The following is a 21,099-nucleotide window of genomic DNA, read 5'->3' on the forward strand; positions in this document are numbered from 1 at the left end:
GTTGCCACTTGCCAAGGTGAAGAAGGATGACATGACAAGGACAGTAGCAGTAGCGAAGGCTTTCCGATGCTTTTGACGGAGACTGCTTCTTAAGTAGAATGTTAGGTGAGACCTACAGCTTGTGAGAGACTGCTTCTCTATGCTTTTGAGGCTCTGCTAATGCTTCCTTAGCATCTTCTGCATGTCTCGTTGGTTTCTCGAAAGATTCTTAGAACTCCAAAAATAGAGGAGAAGTCTTTCGATTCAATTATAATAATAACACTAAAATAAAAGGTTGCCACGTCTAAGGATGTTGGAGTGCTTCTGTTTGCACGTTGGATGTTGCACGCTGCACATAAACATAGAGAGGCGGGCGTGTTCACGGTGCATGTATGATGCTAGATCGATTGATACGTGCATCCACCGAGAAATGAGATGGGCATCTCCCTTTGTCTCATGAATTGCTTATCGTCGTGCATGCATGCATGTGAATCAAGTACATGGCAATAGGGTGATGCATTTTATGTGTATGACACATGTATGGCACCGGATTGGTATGTACAGTGATGGAAAATAATTCCATGTGGATCTCATGTGCCGTTGTCGTATATCGAACATTATTGTTATACGTTCAATGAATCCTCAACTAAAAAAGGCGGCGGCGAACCAATCCTCACAGTTCGGGTTCGATTTCACTGTTTGAGGTCGGGTCGGATTAATTTGAGCCTCGAATTAGCCGGACACGAACCGATTGATTGAGCCAACATCGAACGCGATGGACCGTCAAGTCGCTTCGTTGCGCGGGAGACCGCACGTGACCTGCACCCGTCGCTCGCGAGGCATCATCTGACACACTACGACGTGAGGTACGATTCCGAAGGCGACTTGAATGACGGGGATAGAGGGTGCTCCGACCGGTTCGCCGAGTGGGCCCAATTTCGGGCCCCGCGTGGGGCTAGCGACGTGATTTGTGGTGCGCCAGAATCTTGGCGCTTGTATCACGCGTCTTCTCGGCAGACACGCCACTCACCGACTGCCACGAGTTCGTTAAAGCGGACAATGCCCTGTGCTCTCTCTCGCATCACTGTCCATTAAAGTTATACCGATGCCGTATGCTTCAGCCGCTGGGCCACAAAAGAGAGAGGAGTATATAGAATCTTGATTGACAAGAAAAAGCCATGAGATGAAAGCATTAGTATCGGATGACCATCGGAGTATTCCTCTCCTGTGAGAGAACTGGAAACATGGGGCGGCGGTCTTATTTTAGAGAAGAAGAGCCCAATCCCTCTCTTGACTTCCATGTGCACAGGCCACCGCCCATGCATCTATACTACTACTACTACTACTACGTGGGCACGACTCGTTTGTTTAGTACACCAAATTCTTCATCCTGTTCATGGGGGCCACACCAAGAAGGACGTGGAAGCCTGTAGCTTCAAGAACATGCATGCCTCTCTCGAGGAGGAAGCTGCAAGGAGAGAAGATAGCCATTTAGGATTATCTGGAGCTTGGCTTCATGTTTCGCACTGAGTTTCCAGTGACCGAGCTTTCCCCAGGAACTTTAGAATGACTAGCTAATGGAGGAGACTGGGTTTACTGCAGCCTGCAAAGACCTTAAGGAAGTGGAAGGGGATGGGAAGTGATCCCCCACTCAGTAACACGAAGGACCATACATAAAGAGACCCTGTGTTGCATATGTATGGTTCTTAGTAGAACTTACAACATGACCTCCTTTGATCAGCTTCACAAGCTCACAGCATGTGCTATCACTTCTTCCTCCACTTTCCACCGAGCAGTGGAAGAGACCAACCCAACCTAAATGGATAAAATACTGCTGACTTTGCTCGATTCTTTGATGAGGAAGATGGCGGGAGCAAGGGCTGTGTAAAAGGAAAAGTTAAGGTGAGGAAGAACACGTTGAAACCCACAAGTGCCGCCATGCCACATGTGAAGGTTTCGATGACAAACGTAGGCCTCGATCGGTGACTTCATAGTCATGGTGCCACTGTTCTCGCGTAGGGTAATTGCTACGGGCAGGCAAATGAAACCTTCACCTCTCCGTTTCCAGTTTCTTGCTTGCAGTAATCACTCGACAAGAGCTTCTAAATTCCTGTAACTTTGAATGACTGATTTGTCTTTATTATCTCTAGAAAATACACACAAGTATCATATATTAACTATTCGACTAGTTAAAAAGGAAGATGGGTGGCATCTCTGGGTCACATGGGCCTCATCGCTCGTGGGTCCCATCCGCCGTCACACCAACGACATGCTCTGCCGCGCGAAGTCTATTGTCCTCTTTTTTCGCGATTGGCGCTGATAAATAATGTCATGCCCCACAGACGTGAGCATCGCGGTCCACGTGGTCCGTTTTCAACCGGACGATCGACACGGCATCGGTCGGTGTAGCGACACTGCCCGTCATCTATCCGTCGAATGAAACGGCGGTTCGCAAAGACACGTTTTAAAGAAAGCGAGAGAGTCTTAAGTCGTCGCCGTTTCCTCCCATTCTTCTCCATCTCTCGTAAACTCTCCACTGCTTCATCTCGTTCTGTTGGCGATCTCCGCATTACTGTTTCAGAGTCTGCAATCGCTGCTGCTATAGTTTCTACAGAAAAGAAGTGCGTGACTTTTCTCTCTCTCCGTATCTCTCTTCAAGATCATATGAGGATGGAACTCCAAGGTAAGCACTTCTCTTTCATTTCCTGAACATTTGCTGGTTACAGTCTGATAAAATGTGGGAATTTTTTAGGTAAGAGATGATAATTCGAGTGGTATTTACAGGAAAAGAAGTAACGCAGGATTTCCTCTCGCTATGCACTAAGGATTATTCCTCTTTCCAGCACCAAGATCCAAGGCCGCCACCTGCCCCAGGTACTTGGTCATTATCCAGTGCAGTGATGGTTGTACATCGCCTCCTTCTTGCGTGGATTTCGACGGCGACGTTGGACTCGAGTAAGTTGCATATGTTTTGAGCCACAGGTGGTTTCTATCTACAGACGCATGACTTCTTGATGCCGCTGGTGGAGAAGAAGGAGCGGCGGCAGCAGGAGAAGGAAGACAGCTCACGACGAAACGGTGAAGCAACGGCGGCGGACAAGACAACTCCCGAGAGGCCGCCGCAGCACGTGCTGCCGGGTGGGATTGGCACGTTTAGCATCAGGCACGTGCGGGGCGCCGACGCGAAGAGGAGCAGGTGCGGCCTTGCACCACCCGGTGCGCCCGGTGATGGCAGTAAATCCGAAGCCGGTTACTACGACTCCCCGCACACGTACGATGCGGCCGTGTGGTCCGATGGTGAGTGTGTGCAGTTTCTTTCCGAGTAATGGATATATATATATATATATATATATATATATATATATATATATATATATATATATATTATAGTAGTAGTAGTAGTAGTTGTTGTTATTATTATTATATGTGTTCTATTGTATGTTTCAGGCCGATGGCCGTACCTCTCGTTCGGCCCCTGCGGCAGCTCCGTGGCGACCTCCGCCGCCACAAGGTTGGCATCCACCTCCTCTTTCTGTCACGGCCGCTTATTCATGCGGTTTTCTGGGTGCTATGGGTGGTTTATTTGGTGGAGCAGGTGGCACGCTGGGCCGGAGACGAAGCTACTCGTGGAGGCCGCCGAGCAATGCGACGACGAGCTGTTTGGGAAGAGAGAGGGCTCCTCCTCCCGTAAAGGTGGCTCCTTTTACTCTTTTAATCTCTAACCCTTGATCTTATTAGCAATGGCGATGGATGTAGGCCGCTTCGGGTCGTCTATTACTGATCCTTAATTTAATTGAACAATTGAAAGCTGATTTTTGCGGATTGTAATGGAATTTTTAGTTCCTTTTTTATTCTGGTTGGTTAACAGAATGGGCAATTAAAGTAGATGGAATGGGGAGTTGCTCTGATCAGAGACCCAACACCCCAAGATCCAAGCACTCTGCAACAGAGCAGCGGAGAAGAACTAAGATTAATGACAGGCAAGTTTGTGGTGCTTTACTATTGGCAGTATTTTCCAAGTCGAGCACAATATGTAGCTTATCTTTATTTGAATCTTTTACTTCTGTAAAAATTCTTTGCTTCCTGTTGTTAGCAGTCTATTTCATCTATATTCCAGTGCTCATATCTTTTTACCCTTTATACATTGATCATGTATGCATATACATAACATGCCTGTCTTCATATATGTGTGTACATGTATTCATATGTGTGTGTGTGTAACTATAAAACAGTGATAGTACATGAAATACTATTTTATTATCTGTGGGGTGGTTTGCTTATTTAACTACCTGTAGATTCATATTTTAATGCAGATTTCAGATTCTTAGGGAACTTATACCTCATAGTGATCAGAAGAAGGATAAAGCATCGTTTCTTTTGGAGGTATACTGTGTAAAAAGCTGGTGGTGTTGCATTTTTTTTTCTTCAGGCATTGGAATGATTTTATACTAAACTTTGTGTTTATAACTCTTTTTTCTCAGGTCATCGAGTATATACGGTTTTTACAGAAGAAGGTGCAAAAGTATGAGTCAGCATGCCCAGAATGGAATCAGAACAATTCCAAGTTAATGCCATGGATAAATATCACTAAGCCTCCCCAAAATGTATGTATATTGTGCATGCATATAAGCATGGAACAGGAAAGTGTGATGAAACTATAAACTATTAGGATATTATGCATCTTTCAACATTCTTAACTTCCTCATAGATTCCAGATTTGGATTTTTTGGCAGGTATTCTGGAAAATTACATGGGTACCTTCCCTCTAGATAATTTAAGCATAAATAGACATTTAATGCATGGTTGCCACAAAAAGTTTAGTGGTGATATTATTTTTTAGTCAGTTAGTCAAATGTTCTCTTTTCCTGCATGCTACAGAAGAGCAGCCAAGGCCTGGGAGATGGTTCTGCTTCTCCTGCATATATGTTCTCAGAAAAATTTGATGAGACTGGGATCTCATTTGCACAGAATCCAGCTGAGCCAGATGAGAGTTGTACTGTTTCTTTCAAGACAAGAAAATCCGCTAAGGATTTTGCAAGTAAGCTGCAGATACACCCACATTTTACAGCTAAATTTGTATTTTAAGTGAGATGGTCTTTGCTCAAGAGCATAAGTTTGATTCCAGATGTAGATAGCACTGCATCTCGGTCTCCATCTCAGTGGCTAAGATTACCTGTGCGTGCTGATTGTGGTGCGAGTGATAGTATGTTAAATGAACAAGGAAAGGTGACGATTGATGAAGACACGACCAATGAATCTACAAAGTACTCTCAGGGGTGTGTCTTTAAGTGTTAGTTATCATTGCTTTCTTAGTTATGTCATTTAAATATTTGAAGCTTACGTCTTTTAGACTTTTCTTCTGTGGTTATTAATTTTCTCCATGCCTTGTTTTGCTCTTTGCTGCTCAAGGGACAATTTGATGCTTAAACCAGTTTAGACAACCATCGATTTGGTTTCATATCTGTATTGTCTTCTTTATCTCGATATCTTTTCCTTTTTGTGACTTTTTGTACTCATGCAAGAGTTGCCTTTGAGGATTATGTCACTTTTTATCAGGAATGTCTCAATTCTTCTCTTTTGTTTTTCTTATGGAAATTTGTGCGGAAACTGCAGTCAAATCTACTACTAATATTTTCTGCTATCATTTGCCGGGAGGAATATCCAGCTCTATTTTCTATTGACAGGCTTTACTAACTTGTGACTGCTTAATGCAAAACAGGCTGTTGAATACATTAAATCAGGCATTACAAATTTCCGGTGTCAATATATCTCAAGCCAGTATATCTGTTGAGATTAATCTTGGCAAAAGAGCAATTAATAGGAGACTAACCGCAGCTGCGACCACTTCAAGTGCTGAGGTACAGTCTTTGTTCCTTGTTATTGTATTGTTTTCAACATGTCTCTGCATAAATAGAAGGCAAAAAATACACTAAACTATCTTAATGGACAAATTATTTCCATTTCCACATTTGTCACAAGATGAACTCAGGCCCTTGACAAAGCAACCAAATATTTAACCTGAGTTCATCTTGTGACAAAGCAACCAAATATTTAACCTAACATAACAACTGTATATATTACATAGTTTCCCTTTTAGTGCTCTTTTAGGTGATAGGTTTATGATCATCAATTAGCTGGCTATTTATACTGTTCTAAAGACTATTGGCGATTGGCATGCTAGATTTTCTGGGGGTTAAATTCTTCATGGCTCCAAAATATTATGCTTTTTGTACCAATCAAACTCAGGATATTATTCTGCTGTTCTGGTTTACTATACAAGTAATGCACGATCACATCAACCTCTTTCATCGCATCTTTTTCCAGCAACATTATAAATTAAAGGGGTATGAGCACAGATTAATCAATAATTTATTGGAAACTTTTGCCTGACTTATATGTTACCGTAATGCATCACAGGTTCTAAACTCCTTTTTTTCCAAAGAATAATTTGTATTTGTTTTACGAGCATATTTCACCTCAATATTTTTCCACAATTATATTTTAGGTTAAGATCTATATCATGTCTTTGGTCACCTTCGTTTTAGGTTCATGAAGATCCTGTATCCACAAATCAAGCAATTGAGCACTCCATGAAGGGGAGCAGCAGTGAGAGGCCTTCACAAAGACCCAAGAGACAGAATGGATAACAGCTGATGCTTCCATGCTTAGCCTTCACAATTCATTGGATAATTGCTGTACTTTTCGACCAATATATATCGTCTTTAGCCCCCATGATTTACCAGGAAGATGAAACTTTTCAACACTCTTCTGAAGAGGATTCCATTACTAATTGTGAAGCTGCTGCTCCTCACAGGCTTCAATTAAACAAGAAGTTCCTCTTTTTCACCTTTGGAGAATTCATGTTGTACATTTGTCACACTGTTGATCTTGTCTCATAAGTTGTATATTAAGAATTGTATTAGAATTGTATCGGAGAGCCGAGAGAGCATTGGGATAATGGTAACGTTGCTTCTCTACACTAATTCGCTTGGAAAGATGTGGAAAGTATTGTGACTAAGAAATTACTATTTTTGTTTGCATTTGATTGTTATGATGACTTTAACCTCTTTAAGGTGACATGGCTTTTGTATATTATATGAGATACCTATTTGAAAATATGATATTTTGATTTAATTTCATTGAGGTTAATATCACCAATCAAATTAAGATTGATCAAAGCAAGGATTGCCATACCGATGTGTACCGCCCGGTACGGGCGGTACGTACCGGTCCGAGAGGCGACCGGTACGCGGACCGCCTTCTACCGGGCGGTACACCAAAAAAAGCTTGTATCGGGCGGTAACGATCGAAATTTCGACCGTTACCGCCCGGTACCATTCGGTAACGGTCGAAATCGACCAGTACCACTCGGTAACGGTCGAAATCGACCGTTACCACACTGTAGCAGTGCTACAGTGCTCCAACGGTCAAATTGACCGTTTGAGCCATTTCTCCTCCTATTTAAACTAATCTTCTCTCCCCTATTTCATTATACTCTCTTAAACTCTCTCTCAAATATTTCTTTTCTCTCATAAACTCTATAAAACAACGATTTGTGAATTCAATCGAGGTAAATTTGGGAAGATTAAGAGGAAGAACTTTCTAATCAAGAGCTGCCTCGGACAAATATGATTTATGACGATCAATCTACGATCAGTACCACATTGATGCATCAATGGCATACGGTGTATCAATACACTATGTCATGGGATCAATTTCATGATTGGGTCCAACAAACGTATCATATTGATATGTATCGGATCGAGGAGCCCGATCCACCACCCGTGGAGGCCCGTCGTTCGTTTTGGTGGTAGAATTAACAATCAGGTATATCTAGATATATGATTATTTAATTCATTTAAATTTTAGAGTTTATATTGTAACAAAATAGTCTAACAATTCAATTGATTTTTCTATAGATATTTCAATCTATAACGAGCTGAAATACGAACATCAAACAAGACTACCTCAAAGCCCGAAAAAGATATGTGATGCTATTTTTACCTAATTTACATTGATTTTGCTAAACTTATACTATTACTATATTTATTTGTAACTTGAAAACTCTATCCTAACTTTTTTTTTTAATTTTCAAGTATTTTCGGAGGGATAAATCGATGAAATCAGGTGTATCGAGCGGTACACCTCGGTATACCGCTCGGTACGCCGTACCGTACCGTACCGAGCCAACGTCGAAACGCCGGTACGGTACGGTACGACGAACCTTGGATCAAAGTAATATCAAGATTTAAACAGGGACTACATCATCGATGCACCAACAACTTGGATTGATTATATGATTATTTTTCTCATTTAGTTTTGCTGAGATAAGTACCAGTAATCAAAATTTTGCTGATTGAAATAATCTTCTGGTGCCTAAAGAAGAATTTCCCACAATATTAGTCATGGTTCATCCCTCCCACAAATTAATGCCAATATTTTTACTGTAATTTGCATATATGTTTAATAACAAATGATAATAGTTAGAAAATTTAAATCCATGGAATTAACTTTTTTCTCAACTGCAACTTATAATGAACTCACACAGGCACAGAATCTTGAGGTGGAAAAGTGCTTGCATGATTAAGCTTTGGATTCTCTTGAGCAACTACAGATAAAAAAAAGAAAAAGAAAAAAAGAGAGAAATTCTTGTACAAAGAAAAAACAATAATAACTATGTGGATCACTTTCCATGCATCAAGGCCTTTAAATTCAACCAAGAGAAGGAAGAAACTAAGAAACAAGATTCAAGCTTCCACAGATGTATTCTTTCCTTGACAAACCATGGCATGTAAGCAAGAATAAGAATAGCCTACATCTCTGCTTTCTACTCAAGCCACAATCCAATGCCACGGATCCTGCGGGATGGCCGTAGTTTAAACAAGCAAGCAGGGCAGAGGAAAGAGCAGGAATAAACATGGAGGCCTAGTGTTGATGATGATGCATGATGGCTCATGAGAGGCGGTAATAGACATCTTCAAAATTTACAGCAAAAGAGACCTGTTCTCCACCGGTATTTCCTTAAATGTCTCCGATCAGCTTTGACCATCCTTATGGGGCTGGTATTCCACTCTGCTTGTAATCTGCACAGACAGAAATTGATGTTTTTAGTCTAATGGAATGTCAAAAAAAGAGAAAACACAAGGAGTTTACACGCTCACATGTTAAGATGTCAAATATTATTACTACATAAGGTTGAAGCATCGTACTATTGCCTAATTCGGACAAATGAGAGTCACCATATGTTGAAGCCTGACAAGGAATACTACTAAATGAAAGCGAGGCTAAAAACTGGTATATGGTGAAGGCAAAAATATAACATACAGAAATAGTCTAGTCATTGAGCCTCAACTAGAATTACATCAGTCTCATTATCTGCACTCTTCATTCAATTTATTAGAAAGTACATACCAAATCGATACTATTTTTGGAGCTATTGGAAATTCTTTAAGTCTTCCTCTGTGAACCTCCACCAAGACGTAGGTAATAATCTTCAGCTTTATAAATCCTTCTGAAACATTCTCAGCTTCTTCATTCTTCTATATGACTATGCTATTTTGATTAGTTCTAGTCAAGTTGTCATCATATATGGTAACTCGAAATTCATGTACCACTAATATGCTTGTAACTTATTGTTACCTTTGTAGTTTTTAGCACACATCATTCTTATTTGCTTGTTTCTACTTCTCAATACTCTGAAAAATGCAAAGGCAGGAACACTACAAGCAATGATAAGGAAAGCCAAGAAAACCCTACATAATGCAGCTCGGAATCATATTCCTTTGTTGCATTTTCATCAACAAAAGTAGAGAGAAACCAAGAAAATTTTAGTTCCTTATCATCATTTTTGCTAAAAGGTCTAAAATAAGGAACTAAACCTTTTCCCATGAATCAAATGGTGTGACATAGTATTTGTTTGTATCACTGACCGATTCACCAAGGATAGTATTTCATATTGATTTGTAATACCATCCTCCATTAAACTTGATAGATGTTAGTTAGGTAATGCCCACAGTTTAAGTTCCAACTTTGAATATGCAAAACTTTGTATCTTTTCACTTCTTCATGCCACCTCTTTCTTGGTAAATACTCAACCTACATAATATCACAGTTAGCTGATGCAGTATAGAACTGCAAGCTTGTGCCTGTTGGCTGTGCAACTAGTACCAATACTTGACAAACAATTATTCTAATATTTTTGCCTTTTATTTTGAACAAAAGATGATAACTCACCTTAGCATTGCAGAAAACAGCTATGAGGACCTTGGTTTTGTGTTAATTAAGTTTCTGAACCAACGGATGTCTTTATGCTCCAATTCAATACTATATATAGCATTTGACACATTCAAAAAGAGATGCATTCATGCCATATAGGTCAAAGAAATATAAGAGAGCAGAAAAAATTCAATAACATAAAAGAATGAATGACTCTTAAAGGTAAAACTAGCCATTAGATAATGCTTTAAATGACTAACATGCAACACTTGAAAGCTACCATTCTGTCATGTTAAACATTCATAAGGAGAAATGAATTATTCAGATGGGAGGTTGTCTCACATTGGGAAGGCAAATGAATGAGTGCTGGTGGTACTGCTCTCAGATCGAAGAGATATACTACCAGAATATGCAATATGTCCTGACGACACTTTTGGGCCTGACAAATAAGAAGGACCAGAAAAATGCAAGTCCCCATGATTATTGGGATAAAATGAACTTTGAGCAGAAGCTGTTGTTGCATCAAAAACCATCTCTTCATTACTCCGGTTATAAAGAGCATTTACTAATTGTTTATCATCTGCATTTTTGTTGTTCTTTTCAGTGCCACTTATCGCTGCTGCTGCTGCTGCTGCTACAGAATTGAAGTCAGAATTACAGACTCCTTCCAGCTGAGCATTAGGAAGTTTTTCCATGCTATCACCATTTCGGTCGGAGAATGTGACATCCAATGGATCATTTGTAGCAGCAGAGCACTTCTTTTCCAAATTACCCTCTGACAGGTCATCATTCGGATTTTCCAAAATCATAATACTTTCATAAGTCATGCTAGAATCACATTGCAAATTCTCAGAATGCTCCTCTTCAAGTGTGACCTGTGATAGACCACACAGATGCAAGAAGTCATATGATTTAGCAGTTGAAAAGAAATTTTAAGGTCAGAATACATCATAGCACTGTTTATTGGCATGTAGCTACCGAGATTGACATGACAAATTGGTTCATGACTGTGTAACATGAGTAGCAGATGATGCAAAACCACTAGCATGTGACCAGAATGGAAATGGAATCACTTCCACTTCTACTGTTACATGAGGCATAGCAGTCCTTGTAACCAAAAGGGAAAATTCTGTTATCATGTATTTATTTGCATGTGTTTGGATAATGCATACATATGCATTTATATATAGATCTTGGAATGGAAGCTCTCATTCACATTGACCAGAAAACCATTGTAGACAAACATGAAAAGAATAATCACTATCATAGATAACAAATAGACATATTTGTGGCATATAATATAATACTTTTTACCAATGCAATTTAAAACACATCTAAACTATGCCAAGGTGCAGCAAGGCACTAATTAGGGACATTGCATTGACTGAGAAGCAGAAGCTAAAGATAGCCTATAAAAGACATGGCTGAAGGCAAACGTGGTGCACCTTTTCTTTGTTTTGCCCTTTTCACTATGGATGTATTCACCAGTATGTTAGACTTACATAGAGGTTAACAAGCTGCCCAGCCGAGTCAATATTAGAAGGTCAAAAGAAATTAGGAGAAATATGTAACTAGATTTGCATTAAAAATTAAGGTATGTTCTCTTTCTCCTTTTCTCAACATTATCTTATATTCTAAAGTCCTTTTTTCTCTTACTAAGCTGACACCTGCTTCATGTATTCATCTTTCTTTTCCTTTCCTTCTAGTTGCCTTATCACTGCAGTTGATTCTCCTCTTCAAATTCTTTATTATTTTGATTTTCTTAAAAATTCACATAAAGTACTTAATTTCTTTTAATTTTCAGGTTTAAGATTCATCTATGACATAGCTTGATTGACATTTCTCCTTTACAACTAAGAGTGACAGTGCTTCAACTGGCTTCAGTTGATAACATCTATTATCACAAAATTATTAAATCTAAACTAATATCAGAAATAAGGGAAAAAAAAAGCACTAGAGTAACTTAGTACCTGTTCGATATTCATCTGACCAAAACTTGGTTTAGTACTACTGATGCTACCATAACTGGTTAAAACCATGTGGTGGGCAAGTGTGTCCAACTCTCCCAGTGAAAACAAATGCTGCAAAGTGATCTTCTCGGAGGTTTTACTTGCGAGCTGGTTGCCTTCATCCAACTTTTGTTTAGATTCAAACAAGCCCCAGGAAGACTTTTGGTCCTTATCATCATCAGCAGCATCAGTATATTTCAAACCTTCCACAACTAGTGCAGTACCATGTGTCATCTGCTGATTCCAGTTATCGTTTGCATTTGTTGCATAAGTTTTGAAGCCAGAAGGTATGTTCTCGCTAACTGCAGCATTTTTCAACAATATTTTCTCAAAAGCATGTAAACCATCATCCACACATATGTCTTTGATGACTTGACAGTCATTGTCCTGAACTTTAATTTGTGTAACAGTTTTGTCTGAAATCGACAATGTGTCAGTTTCAACTGTTCCAATCATTTTGAGAACATTATATGGAGCTTCTGTACATTTATTTTCATCATGTAAGACACTAGCTAAATCTTCAGTTTCACAATCTGGTGGAACTGTAACTTGTCTTCCCCTTTTTAGTGTGTTTGCTACATGATCCTGGCTTTCTTCTTGTGCAGCCACATTTTCAAGCATAATCATATTCAATTGGTTGTGACTGTCCCTCATGAGTCTCAGTGCAAGTTCATTACTGGTAGAGTTTTGATGATAGGCTAACTAATTCATCATCTGCCAAGAGGAGATTGGATGTTTTTTAAGCAACTGTGCCAATGATGAATGGATCTCTGAAAAAGGCAATTGCTATTATGACTATTCGAGAATAATGAGTTGATCAATGTAAGTATCTTATTGAGAGCGGCTCAGAGAGAGGTGACTGCTATTGAAGTGTCTTAATAAATAGACATGTTATTGCATTTAATAAAATGCCATATAGAGATCATCTTTCTCAATATTATGCCAATTTGGGATGAAATTACTGCAGCTTTGTCACCAAACGATAAATTTCAGCTACCCCAGTCATAGTTATTAATATCTAACCTTGATTTTACCAGTGGGTATGGATTGGAATTTACCATTTCGTAACAAACTAGAATTTACTAATTGGTAGAGACCGGAATTTAGTAGTCTGACCAAGCAAGGATTTAAATCTCCATCCACTATTGGATCGGTATAATATTGGGGTGTTGGATGTCCAACCACATTGCCTGGTATCACCTAAACAATATACCAGACCATAGTGTCTAATATTGGTCCTTTTTCAATAACTATTAACATACTGGTCGGTATTCAAATCCAAGCAATCAAGCACCAATATTGAAACATATAGCTCGATAATGATATAATAAGATGGTAAAAAGTGCATAAAGCTTCCATTAATATACATAGTTTTACCTCTATAAAGGAGTAACCTTATTGTTCTATCAATTTTTGCCCTTGATATTGATACAATACTAATCATTTTATTCTTTTATTATTTTATTCAATAACACCAATATTATACTGGTCTAGTGGGATACTGTAATCAGTATTATACCAAAATTTGAATCCTTAATTAACTATCTCAGTTTTCTTTAAATTTAAGCAAGCTAGGAATATTAGTGGTAAATATGTGATGTAGTGACCAAACTTGAATTCCAATGAACAAGTTCTTGTGGATGAGTGTCCCCATATACCAATAAGCATCTTTTGCATGCAAATAACATCAGATTTGTCTTTGATAACATACATATATGCTTACGATGATCTTCCCATGGTATGGTGCATGTGTACATCACAACATGGAGCTACCATTAAGCCATGCGTCCTACATAATTAAATGTGATTGTGAACCTATTTGTGTGAACCTTGACAAAGACACTGAGGATTCAAATCGTATATATTGTAATACCCAATTAGTTCAACATGGGACATGGGTTATGAAGTGGATAAAATATAAGTCATTACCCACACCCACCAAACACTTTTAGGGTTTTTTCTTATGGGGTCAACCCAATTTAGTTCCAAGCAAGATGGTGATACCAAAACTCATATCCCATATGGGACTATTTGGAATATAAAATCTCATCATATTAATGTAACATCAACAAATATAGACTATATTTAAGTATAATACTATAATCTCTCCTTTGTCTATCTTGACTCATAGTTCTCGCTCCAACTCAAAGTAAGTATCATTCCATAACTTATTACCAGTATTATTGAATTTCAAATAAAATCATAATATTTCATGATTCTCAAATTTTCTGTAACTAAAGCACTTCAGCTCCCAGTGAATGTCAAGTTAACGATGCATAATAACAAAGAGAGAAAAGGTCTTCTATTGTGGAGGACACAAAATTTAGGAACTTATCCTTCAACAGGAGAAAAGCTTGGGTTGCAACAGTTAATCATAGATAACATAACTACATAACTTAAATTGGGCAAGAGATATCTTTAAAAGGAACATATATTCCTACATGACATATCTAGTTAAATAGACAAAACAGGAAGCATCAGCTAAGAGGAGCTGTAATGGGATAGATATATGAACCCATTATTAAAACCAAAATCAAATGGTCCTAATATTTGGAACATTGATGTGAACTTATGGTTCCAGCCTATGGTACTCAGTATGATATAACAACTATATTCATTAGTAACCAATAAATTCATGTCTGATATTGATCAAAGAGTGCAATATAACATTTGAATGCAGCCTGTAGACCAGTTAACCAAATCCTAGCATTGCTTGTAACTCCAATATCATGCAAAATGATTAAATCATGAAGCATGCAGATATTCTGCATCTGGAAACAACCACAGCAACCAATCTAACTGCGACAAATATATTCCGTCCCTGCAGTCATTTTTTTTGGTGAAAATTTGCTAAAAGGACTAATGCTGAAACCCATGTAAGAACTTGCAACCACAATTGCTGCAGCTGACTAGGGCAAGTCTCCTCATAAGATGAAAACAGCAGAGGCCGAAACCAATATATGGACATGATTTACATTACTAGGAGCATATTCACATATCTTTTGCTTTAACTGCTATTCACAACCTTAAATTCTTTGTATCATGTGAAAATTAATGAATAAGACAAAAGATGCAATCAGGCAAAAGAAACAACTCGTTCATACCTAGTTTGGAGATTTAACATGTCTCAAATCAAACCAGCCATCAGCAAAACAGCCCACTTGGACGGGTCAAAGTTCATGATACTTCCTGTCAAAAATTATTTGAGATCAATAGGCAAAGAAGATTAAAAGATATTAAAGGAATGAAGGGTGAAAATGCAATCTAATTCATTAAAGACATTTTCTAATTTTCATGATCGATGAATAAGAGCAGTTTAGCCAACAAAATGAAGGAATGATTACAAAAATCCTAAACCAGCAGCTTCCAGTAAAAGATTATAAATGCTTATAATTTTGCTTTACAGCCACGAAGTGATTTGCCTCGGTAAAGCATCATGATTCATGAAACACTAAATACTATATGGAAGGAGACAATCTAAAGCAACTTATTGGTGGGAACATTAAATGATGAGATATTAAAAGAAAAACTGTCATACGAAAAGCAAGTGCAAACTAAAGAAATCCACATCTTGCAAAATCTGAATCGTACAAGAACTTCATTGAACACATCTGAATGTGAAAATAGATCATATGTCAAACAACAGTACAAGATTCACCACTGAGAATACAAGATACCATGAAAACTATCAGGGGTAAATATAGTTAGTTGATGCTCAGCATGAAGAAAAAGGAGATCAAAATTATGTCAACATCTACGGCAACTAGATGCAACCAAATTACTACCAGAAGATTATGAAACAAAAGCAAAAGAGTACCACAACAAACACAGAGTGACATGAGAATGAAAGCCCATTAAGACGAAGAACCTCATTACAGACTTCAGAATAAATCGTTTCTGGCTCAAGAAACAGAGTTGGATACCAACCATAAGGCTTTCTTTAACAAACTACATGATGAATCTCATCTGACAACAAGTTTGACGATAGTAACCTTAAAAGACAAAATAGGAAAAGGTACAGAGTCTATTAACAGAAAGACACCTAAGATCGAATTGCAGCTATGTCAGACATATATGCTTTTGCTCACCATCGTCAGCACGGTAATCCAAATCTGGAAACAAATCATAGGTAACAAAAACAAGTTTAGCCTCCAACCAAGACTCGTGTGGTCCAGAGTAAGACTAGGAACAATAAGCAAAGGAAAGAAGCGATCACAGAGCTGAGAAGCAGTTTGCAACCAACATTTAACAAAAAAAATTAAAAAAATCCGAAATTCCAAAGTCATCTTCTTTCTCTTCAGTTTCATGTCAACTGTCTCTGAATTCCTTAGTAGGAGACTCTCTTTAGATCTCAAGAACTAAACGCCCCGAGGAGTCCAAACAACCAGAACGGCCAGAATGATCTACCATCTCCAAACACCTCAAAACCCAACAGAAAGCAGACATGCTGACACTTTTCAACAGGAACATGGCATGGAAGATCAAAAGTAACGTACCTGAATCCTTTCCATCTCCTTACGATTCCCCTGACCAAAAGATCAAAACTTTGAGCATGTCAGCCAAAGGAGAAGCTAAAAGGTGACTGCCAACACGCTAATTAACATGCAGAGGACCAAAAAAAGAAAAACAAAATACAGAATGGAATTGAACTAACCGCAAAAACCGAAACCTTGGATCTACTAAAAGTAAAAGAGGATTTTTAAAAGAAATAAAAAAAGGACCTTGTCTTTTTTATCATTATTTTAAACATGGCTAAGGGTTTAAACCTGACTTTAAGGTTAAGTGGTGTCTAGAAAAAAGAAGTAGCGATGAGGGGGGTGGTGGTGGTGGTGGTGGGGAGATGGTGGGATTAAACAACACAGCCATAGAAGGTGGGGCGGCTGTCATCATGACTTAAAGTCAAATAGAAGAGGGTATTTATGATACATTTCCTCCAAGGGCTCCCCACAAGAGCTACTCTACCACAAAGAGGAGGCAGGTTGGGGCATTCAATACCCCATATTTATTGCACAGAGCGGTCCCTTCGACACCAAGATAGATAGAGATGACTTGATGGAGATACGGAACGGACGAATCCCCACGCCTTGCTTGCCGAAACGGTGGTCGTTTCCGAACGGGGATGTAGAATTAGGGTTAGGTTTATGGCTAGAGTTAGGGTCCAACTAGGGTTTCCAAGAATGTATCTTTCTCGGAATCTGGGGGAGATAAGGGATCGAACTTTGCACCAACAACTGGACGAGAAGACCAGGGGAGCTTCATTCGCGGCGGGATTCCGGTAACGGTCTGCACTCGGTGGCAGAAATTAAACATCAGGAATCAGGATTTAACGAGGGGAAAAAGATCAAGGAGCACATTTTTGAACGAAGAATATTTTAGATGAAATCGAGAATAGGATTTCGCTGAAAAAACACGAAGGTTTTCGTCACTTTCTTCTCTTTAGAACTCCAAATATCTTCCTCAATAACAGACTGATGATTGCACAGGAAGAAAATTTACGATCAATTGTTGACTACATGGATCGATCACACATTCATCATTCCAGAACAGCGACAATTGAATCTGATAAAAGAAGAAAGCACAAGCGCCACAAACTTACTGAATTGAATCGGGTTGGTGCATTTGATGATCTCCAACCCTATCTTCAATTCAATGCACGCATTGAGTCGACGAGGGTCGAAGAATTGGCGTTCAATCAAATTAAATTACCAGCAAATAAATACGAAGGAATTTGGTGGTTGGACTTCGTGACGAGCAATACCTTTCCCACCATGCTCCACTTACCGTGACATGTACCGTGAAGTAAATGCAGAGCCTATCCAGGATTTCCCGTGGGACCCACAGAGGATACCGGAGAGTGCCGAAAGGCGGTCTGCTTATTTATTTTAGGGGGATACGGATTGGGTCCCGCTCGCATGATTAAATGGAGGACGGATCCTGTGCAAACCGGAATCCTACGTTTTTCTTGCAATTCTCTTGTCGCAAAGATGACCAGGTGAAGAGGCCGCGTTGACCGTCGATTTGGTGCTCTCTCTCTCTCTCTCTCTCTCTCTCTCTCTCTCACACTCTCAGTTCATCATGAGGAAAGCGTGACATTAACCACCACCCTGTAAAAATAGTATGCATAGGTTGCTGCAAGTACAATTATTTATCCCTTTTTTTTTCCTTCCTAATTTTTATTCTGAAATTTGAAACTATGTTGAATTTTTGAAAAATAAAATTCTTTTGAAGATTTTTTTTAGAAAGGAGTCTTTTTTAATATATTTTTCAAAGAACATCCCTCTTTATTATAATCCACGAAATATCATTGGACGAAATAATCAGAATATATATGTTACTTATCGATCGATTCGTCATTATGTTGCGGATCAATTCAATTCCTCATTTATAAGACATTTTTAAAATAGATTTATATTATTTTTGATATCATAATCAAAGTATTATAAGTCTATTCAAAAATATTATAATTAAAATAAAATGAACTCATAGTCAAATAGAAACCAAATCACATGCGGTTTCAAAAAAATCCTTATTAATTAGAAATAAGACTTATATGTTAATTATAATATTTACTTCTTCGGTTGTCTTGTCAAAAAGGTATTTTAGGTATTATAATTTTTTTTGAAAAATATGAAAAGAAATATTTATTTTGGTGGAAATTCACCATTGAAACTATTTACATTATAAAATCAACTTTGTTTCGACAGTATTTATCTAAGACAAAATAATTCTTATCGTGTCAATGTGTCAGTAACATCAATATGGTATAGCATGTGGTTGATGCAAGTTATAATATTAGATGATACACTGCCCAAAACCAATTCAATCATATGATTGCAGGTTTAGACTACTCCACAGTCCAAAGCCAATTGAGAATTCCCAGGAGATCTCACATGTGGAGAATGGTGAGCTCTGTCCTGCTGTAGAGAAGAATCTCACACCCTCTGTTAATTCTATGTCAGGCACTGAATAATACACTGCATCTCTCTCTCTCTCTCTCTCTCTCTCTCTCTCTCATATAACTAACAAAGCAACAAAGGGAAGCATATCCAAATGCAGGTTTGTGATGGATCATGTGGCATTGGATGATAAATATATGCAGTGAGCCTGTGATGTATATTTTGTAGTATGTGTCATGTTTTCATTCAAACTCTTTGTTTTGTTTTTGAAGTATTGTTTGAGGGTTTTATTTTCTATATGTACATTCCTTGTATAGTTTTCATTATCTTCTACAAGTTTTGTGTGCTTTTAAATGGATTTTAGAAGAAACAAAAAGTTCAAGAGATACAGAAAGGTAAGAACAAAAATCAGTAGGAAGATTATTCTCTCATGAATGAGTGGGAAATCTTTCTATGATACCCTAGTTGATCAAGACATAAGTATTCTTATTATAACAATCGCGAGTATTGAGAGATTAAAGATTAACGTAGAAATATTAGACAAAATATTTCGAATGCCTGATCTGATAAAATTGCTAGAATGTGAACTTAGAAATATATATATTTTTTTAATCATGATGGATTCTTTAGACATCTCAAGTATATAATGAATTACTAACTTTGAAGGATGTACATGTGCAAGATTTTAAAATAAAATGGCTAAAATTCTGCCTAGTGCTGCACATTGTGAGCATGAAAAGAAGTATAATCATATACATATGAAATAAAGCTTGTTTAAATCATATGGGCTTCTTGACATCTCCCTTTCCAAAGAGGAAGTGGAATCATTTATTTCTGAAATGGTGTTTCAAAAAGTGTCTGAATTGCCCTCACATTTGGTATGTAGAAGTGCCAATTGTTGAGGTAGATGATGATGAAATTGTTCTCCGAAAGTTAGAGGTATGCATGTTGGAGTTTGGACTGGAACAGTAGATGACAAGCTAAGAGCTGATGGATTGCTTGCATAAACATCATGAACTAAATCAGTGGGGACTTACCTCAAACATGTAGGATGCAGAGTCTCATTGGCCAGAGCTTCATATTGAGCAAGTGGAATGCAATAGCTGATGGCTTGATAATGATCAGGAAACATATAATTGAAATGTGTTCCAATTTCCCACAAAGTCACAGAAGAACTTGCTTTGGGCATGGATCCACCACCAAGTGTTGTGGCTTTTGTATTGGATGCATTTATCTTTAGAACAATCATGAGGATTGATTTGCCCAATCCCAATCCAAGATTTGCCCATTTTGGATTTTATCCATGAACTAAGTCCCAATAAAAAGGATCTATATTTAACAAGTGTGAATAATTCACATGATAGTATAGGTGTAAAATTTGGATCAGATCATTTGGCAGGACACAGAAAAAAATAAAAAATAAAAAATTAGATCATTGATCAATCTGGTTCAAATGTTGAAATATCCTAACTATTTATAAACTATAAAAAAATATTTGTATTGTTTTAAAGATACATAGTCTTTTTTTTTTTTGTTATAAGATGAAAGGAAATTTATATTTATTTTTATTATCCTCTTTCGTCGAACGTCTTAGTCTTATATAAGCTATTTAATGTTATAATAATTTTTTAAAATATATCGATCATCATATCATTACTAATTATTGTATATTTTTTATTATATTATTAATAACTTTTTATATCTTTTAACAAACAATCCAATTGGCTCCGTGTTTAAATCCGATTATGATAATAATACTTATTCGACGCACCAATTATGATCTATATATAATTTTTCTCATTTTTTTTTTTTTATTTTTTTAATGAAACTATAGGATGAATTTTATATGACTCCAATCAATGTCATGAATCTCTTCACCATTAAGCAATTTTCATGGGGTCAGATTTGGTGGCCTTCTTCAACTAAACACCTTAAAGGAAAAAAAAGAGATTATAATGTTTTGGAAAAAAAAAGGAGAAAATAATATACTTTTCATAAAA

The 21,099-nt window shown here is 37.8% G+C and overlaps 2 protein-coding genes across 16 annotated transcripts; one reads left to right on the top strand and one right to left on the bottom strand.

The window, feature by feature from the left end:
• Positions 1-2,459: 2,459 nt before the first annotated feature.
• Positions 2,460-7,017, top strand: LOC135582222 (transcription factor BIM1-like). Of its 3 annotated transcripts, none has more exons than XM_065118197.1 (12): positions 2,460-2,662; positions 2,764-2,853; positions 2,962-3,276; positions 3,427-3,490; positions 3,575-3,672; positions 3,848-3,959; positions 4,293-4,362; positions 4,461-4,583; positions 4,858-5,017; positions 5,105-5,255; positions 5,699-5,837; positions 6,525-7,017. In XM_065118197.1, the coding sequence occupies exons 1-12, from the start codon at positions 2,644-2,646 to the stop codon at positions 6,624-6,626; spliced, it is 1,443 nt and encodes a 480-aa protein (XP_064974269.1). In that variant the 5' UTR covers positions 2,460-2,643; the 3' UTR covers positions 6,627-7,017. The 3 variants fall into 3 exon arrangements, with proteins under 3 accessions (XP_064974269.1, XP_064974252.1, XP_064974260.1); XM_065118180.1 differs by having other exon boundaries at positions 2,494-2,662; positions 2,732-2,853; XM_065118188.1 differs by having other exon boundaries at positions 2,494-2,662; positions 2,979-3,276.
• Positions 7,018-8,672: 1,655 nt separating this feature from the next.
• On the bottom strand, positions 8,673-17,921 carry LOC135617704 (uncharacterized). 13 transcript variants are annotated; one of them, XM_065118223.1, is made up of 7 exons: positions 17,800-17,921; positions 16,700-16,729; positions 16,246-16,315; positions 15,308-15,392; positions 12,165-12,917; positions 10,537-11,069; positions 8,673-9,062 (listed from the first exon to the last, which is right to left on the bottom strand). In XM_065118223.1, the coding sequence occupies exons 5-7, from the start codon at positions 12,855-12,857 to the stop codon at positions 8,957-8,959; spliced, it is 1,332 nt and encodes a 443-aa protein (XP_064974295.1). In that variant the 5' UTR covers positions 12,858-12,917; positions 15,308-15,392; positions 16,246-16,315; positions 16,700-16,729; positions 17,800-17,921; the 3' UTR covers positions 8,673-8,956. The 13 variants fall into 13 exon arrangements, with proteins under 13 accessions (XP_064974295.1, XP_064974303.1, XP_064974281.1 ...); XM_065118231.1 differs by lacking the exon at positions 17,800-17,921 and adding an exon at positions 16,925-17,714; XM_065118209.1 differs by lacking the exon at positions 17,800-17,921 and adding an exon at positions 16,858-17,714.
• Between the last annotated feature and the right edge of the window lie 3,178 nt (positions 17,922-21,099).

Source organism: Musa acuminata, chromosome BXJ1-3 (assembly GCF_036884655.1).
Source record: "Musa acuminata AAA Group cultivar baxijiao chromosome BXJ1-3, Cavendish_Baxijiao_AAA, whole genome shotgun sequence".
Lineage (NCBI taxonomy): Eukaryota > Viridiplantae > Streptophyta > Magnoliopsida > Zingiberales > Musaceae > Musa > Musa acuminata.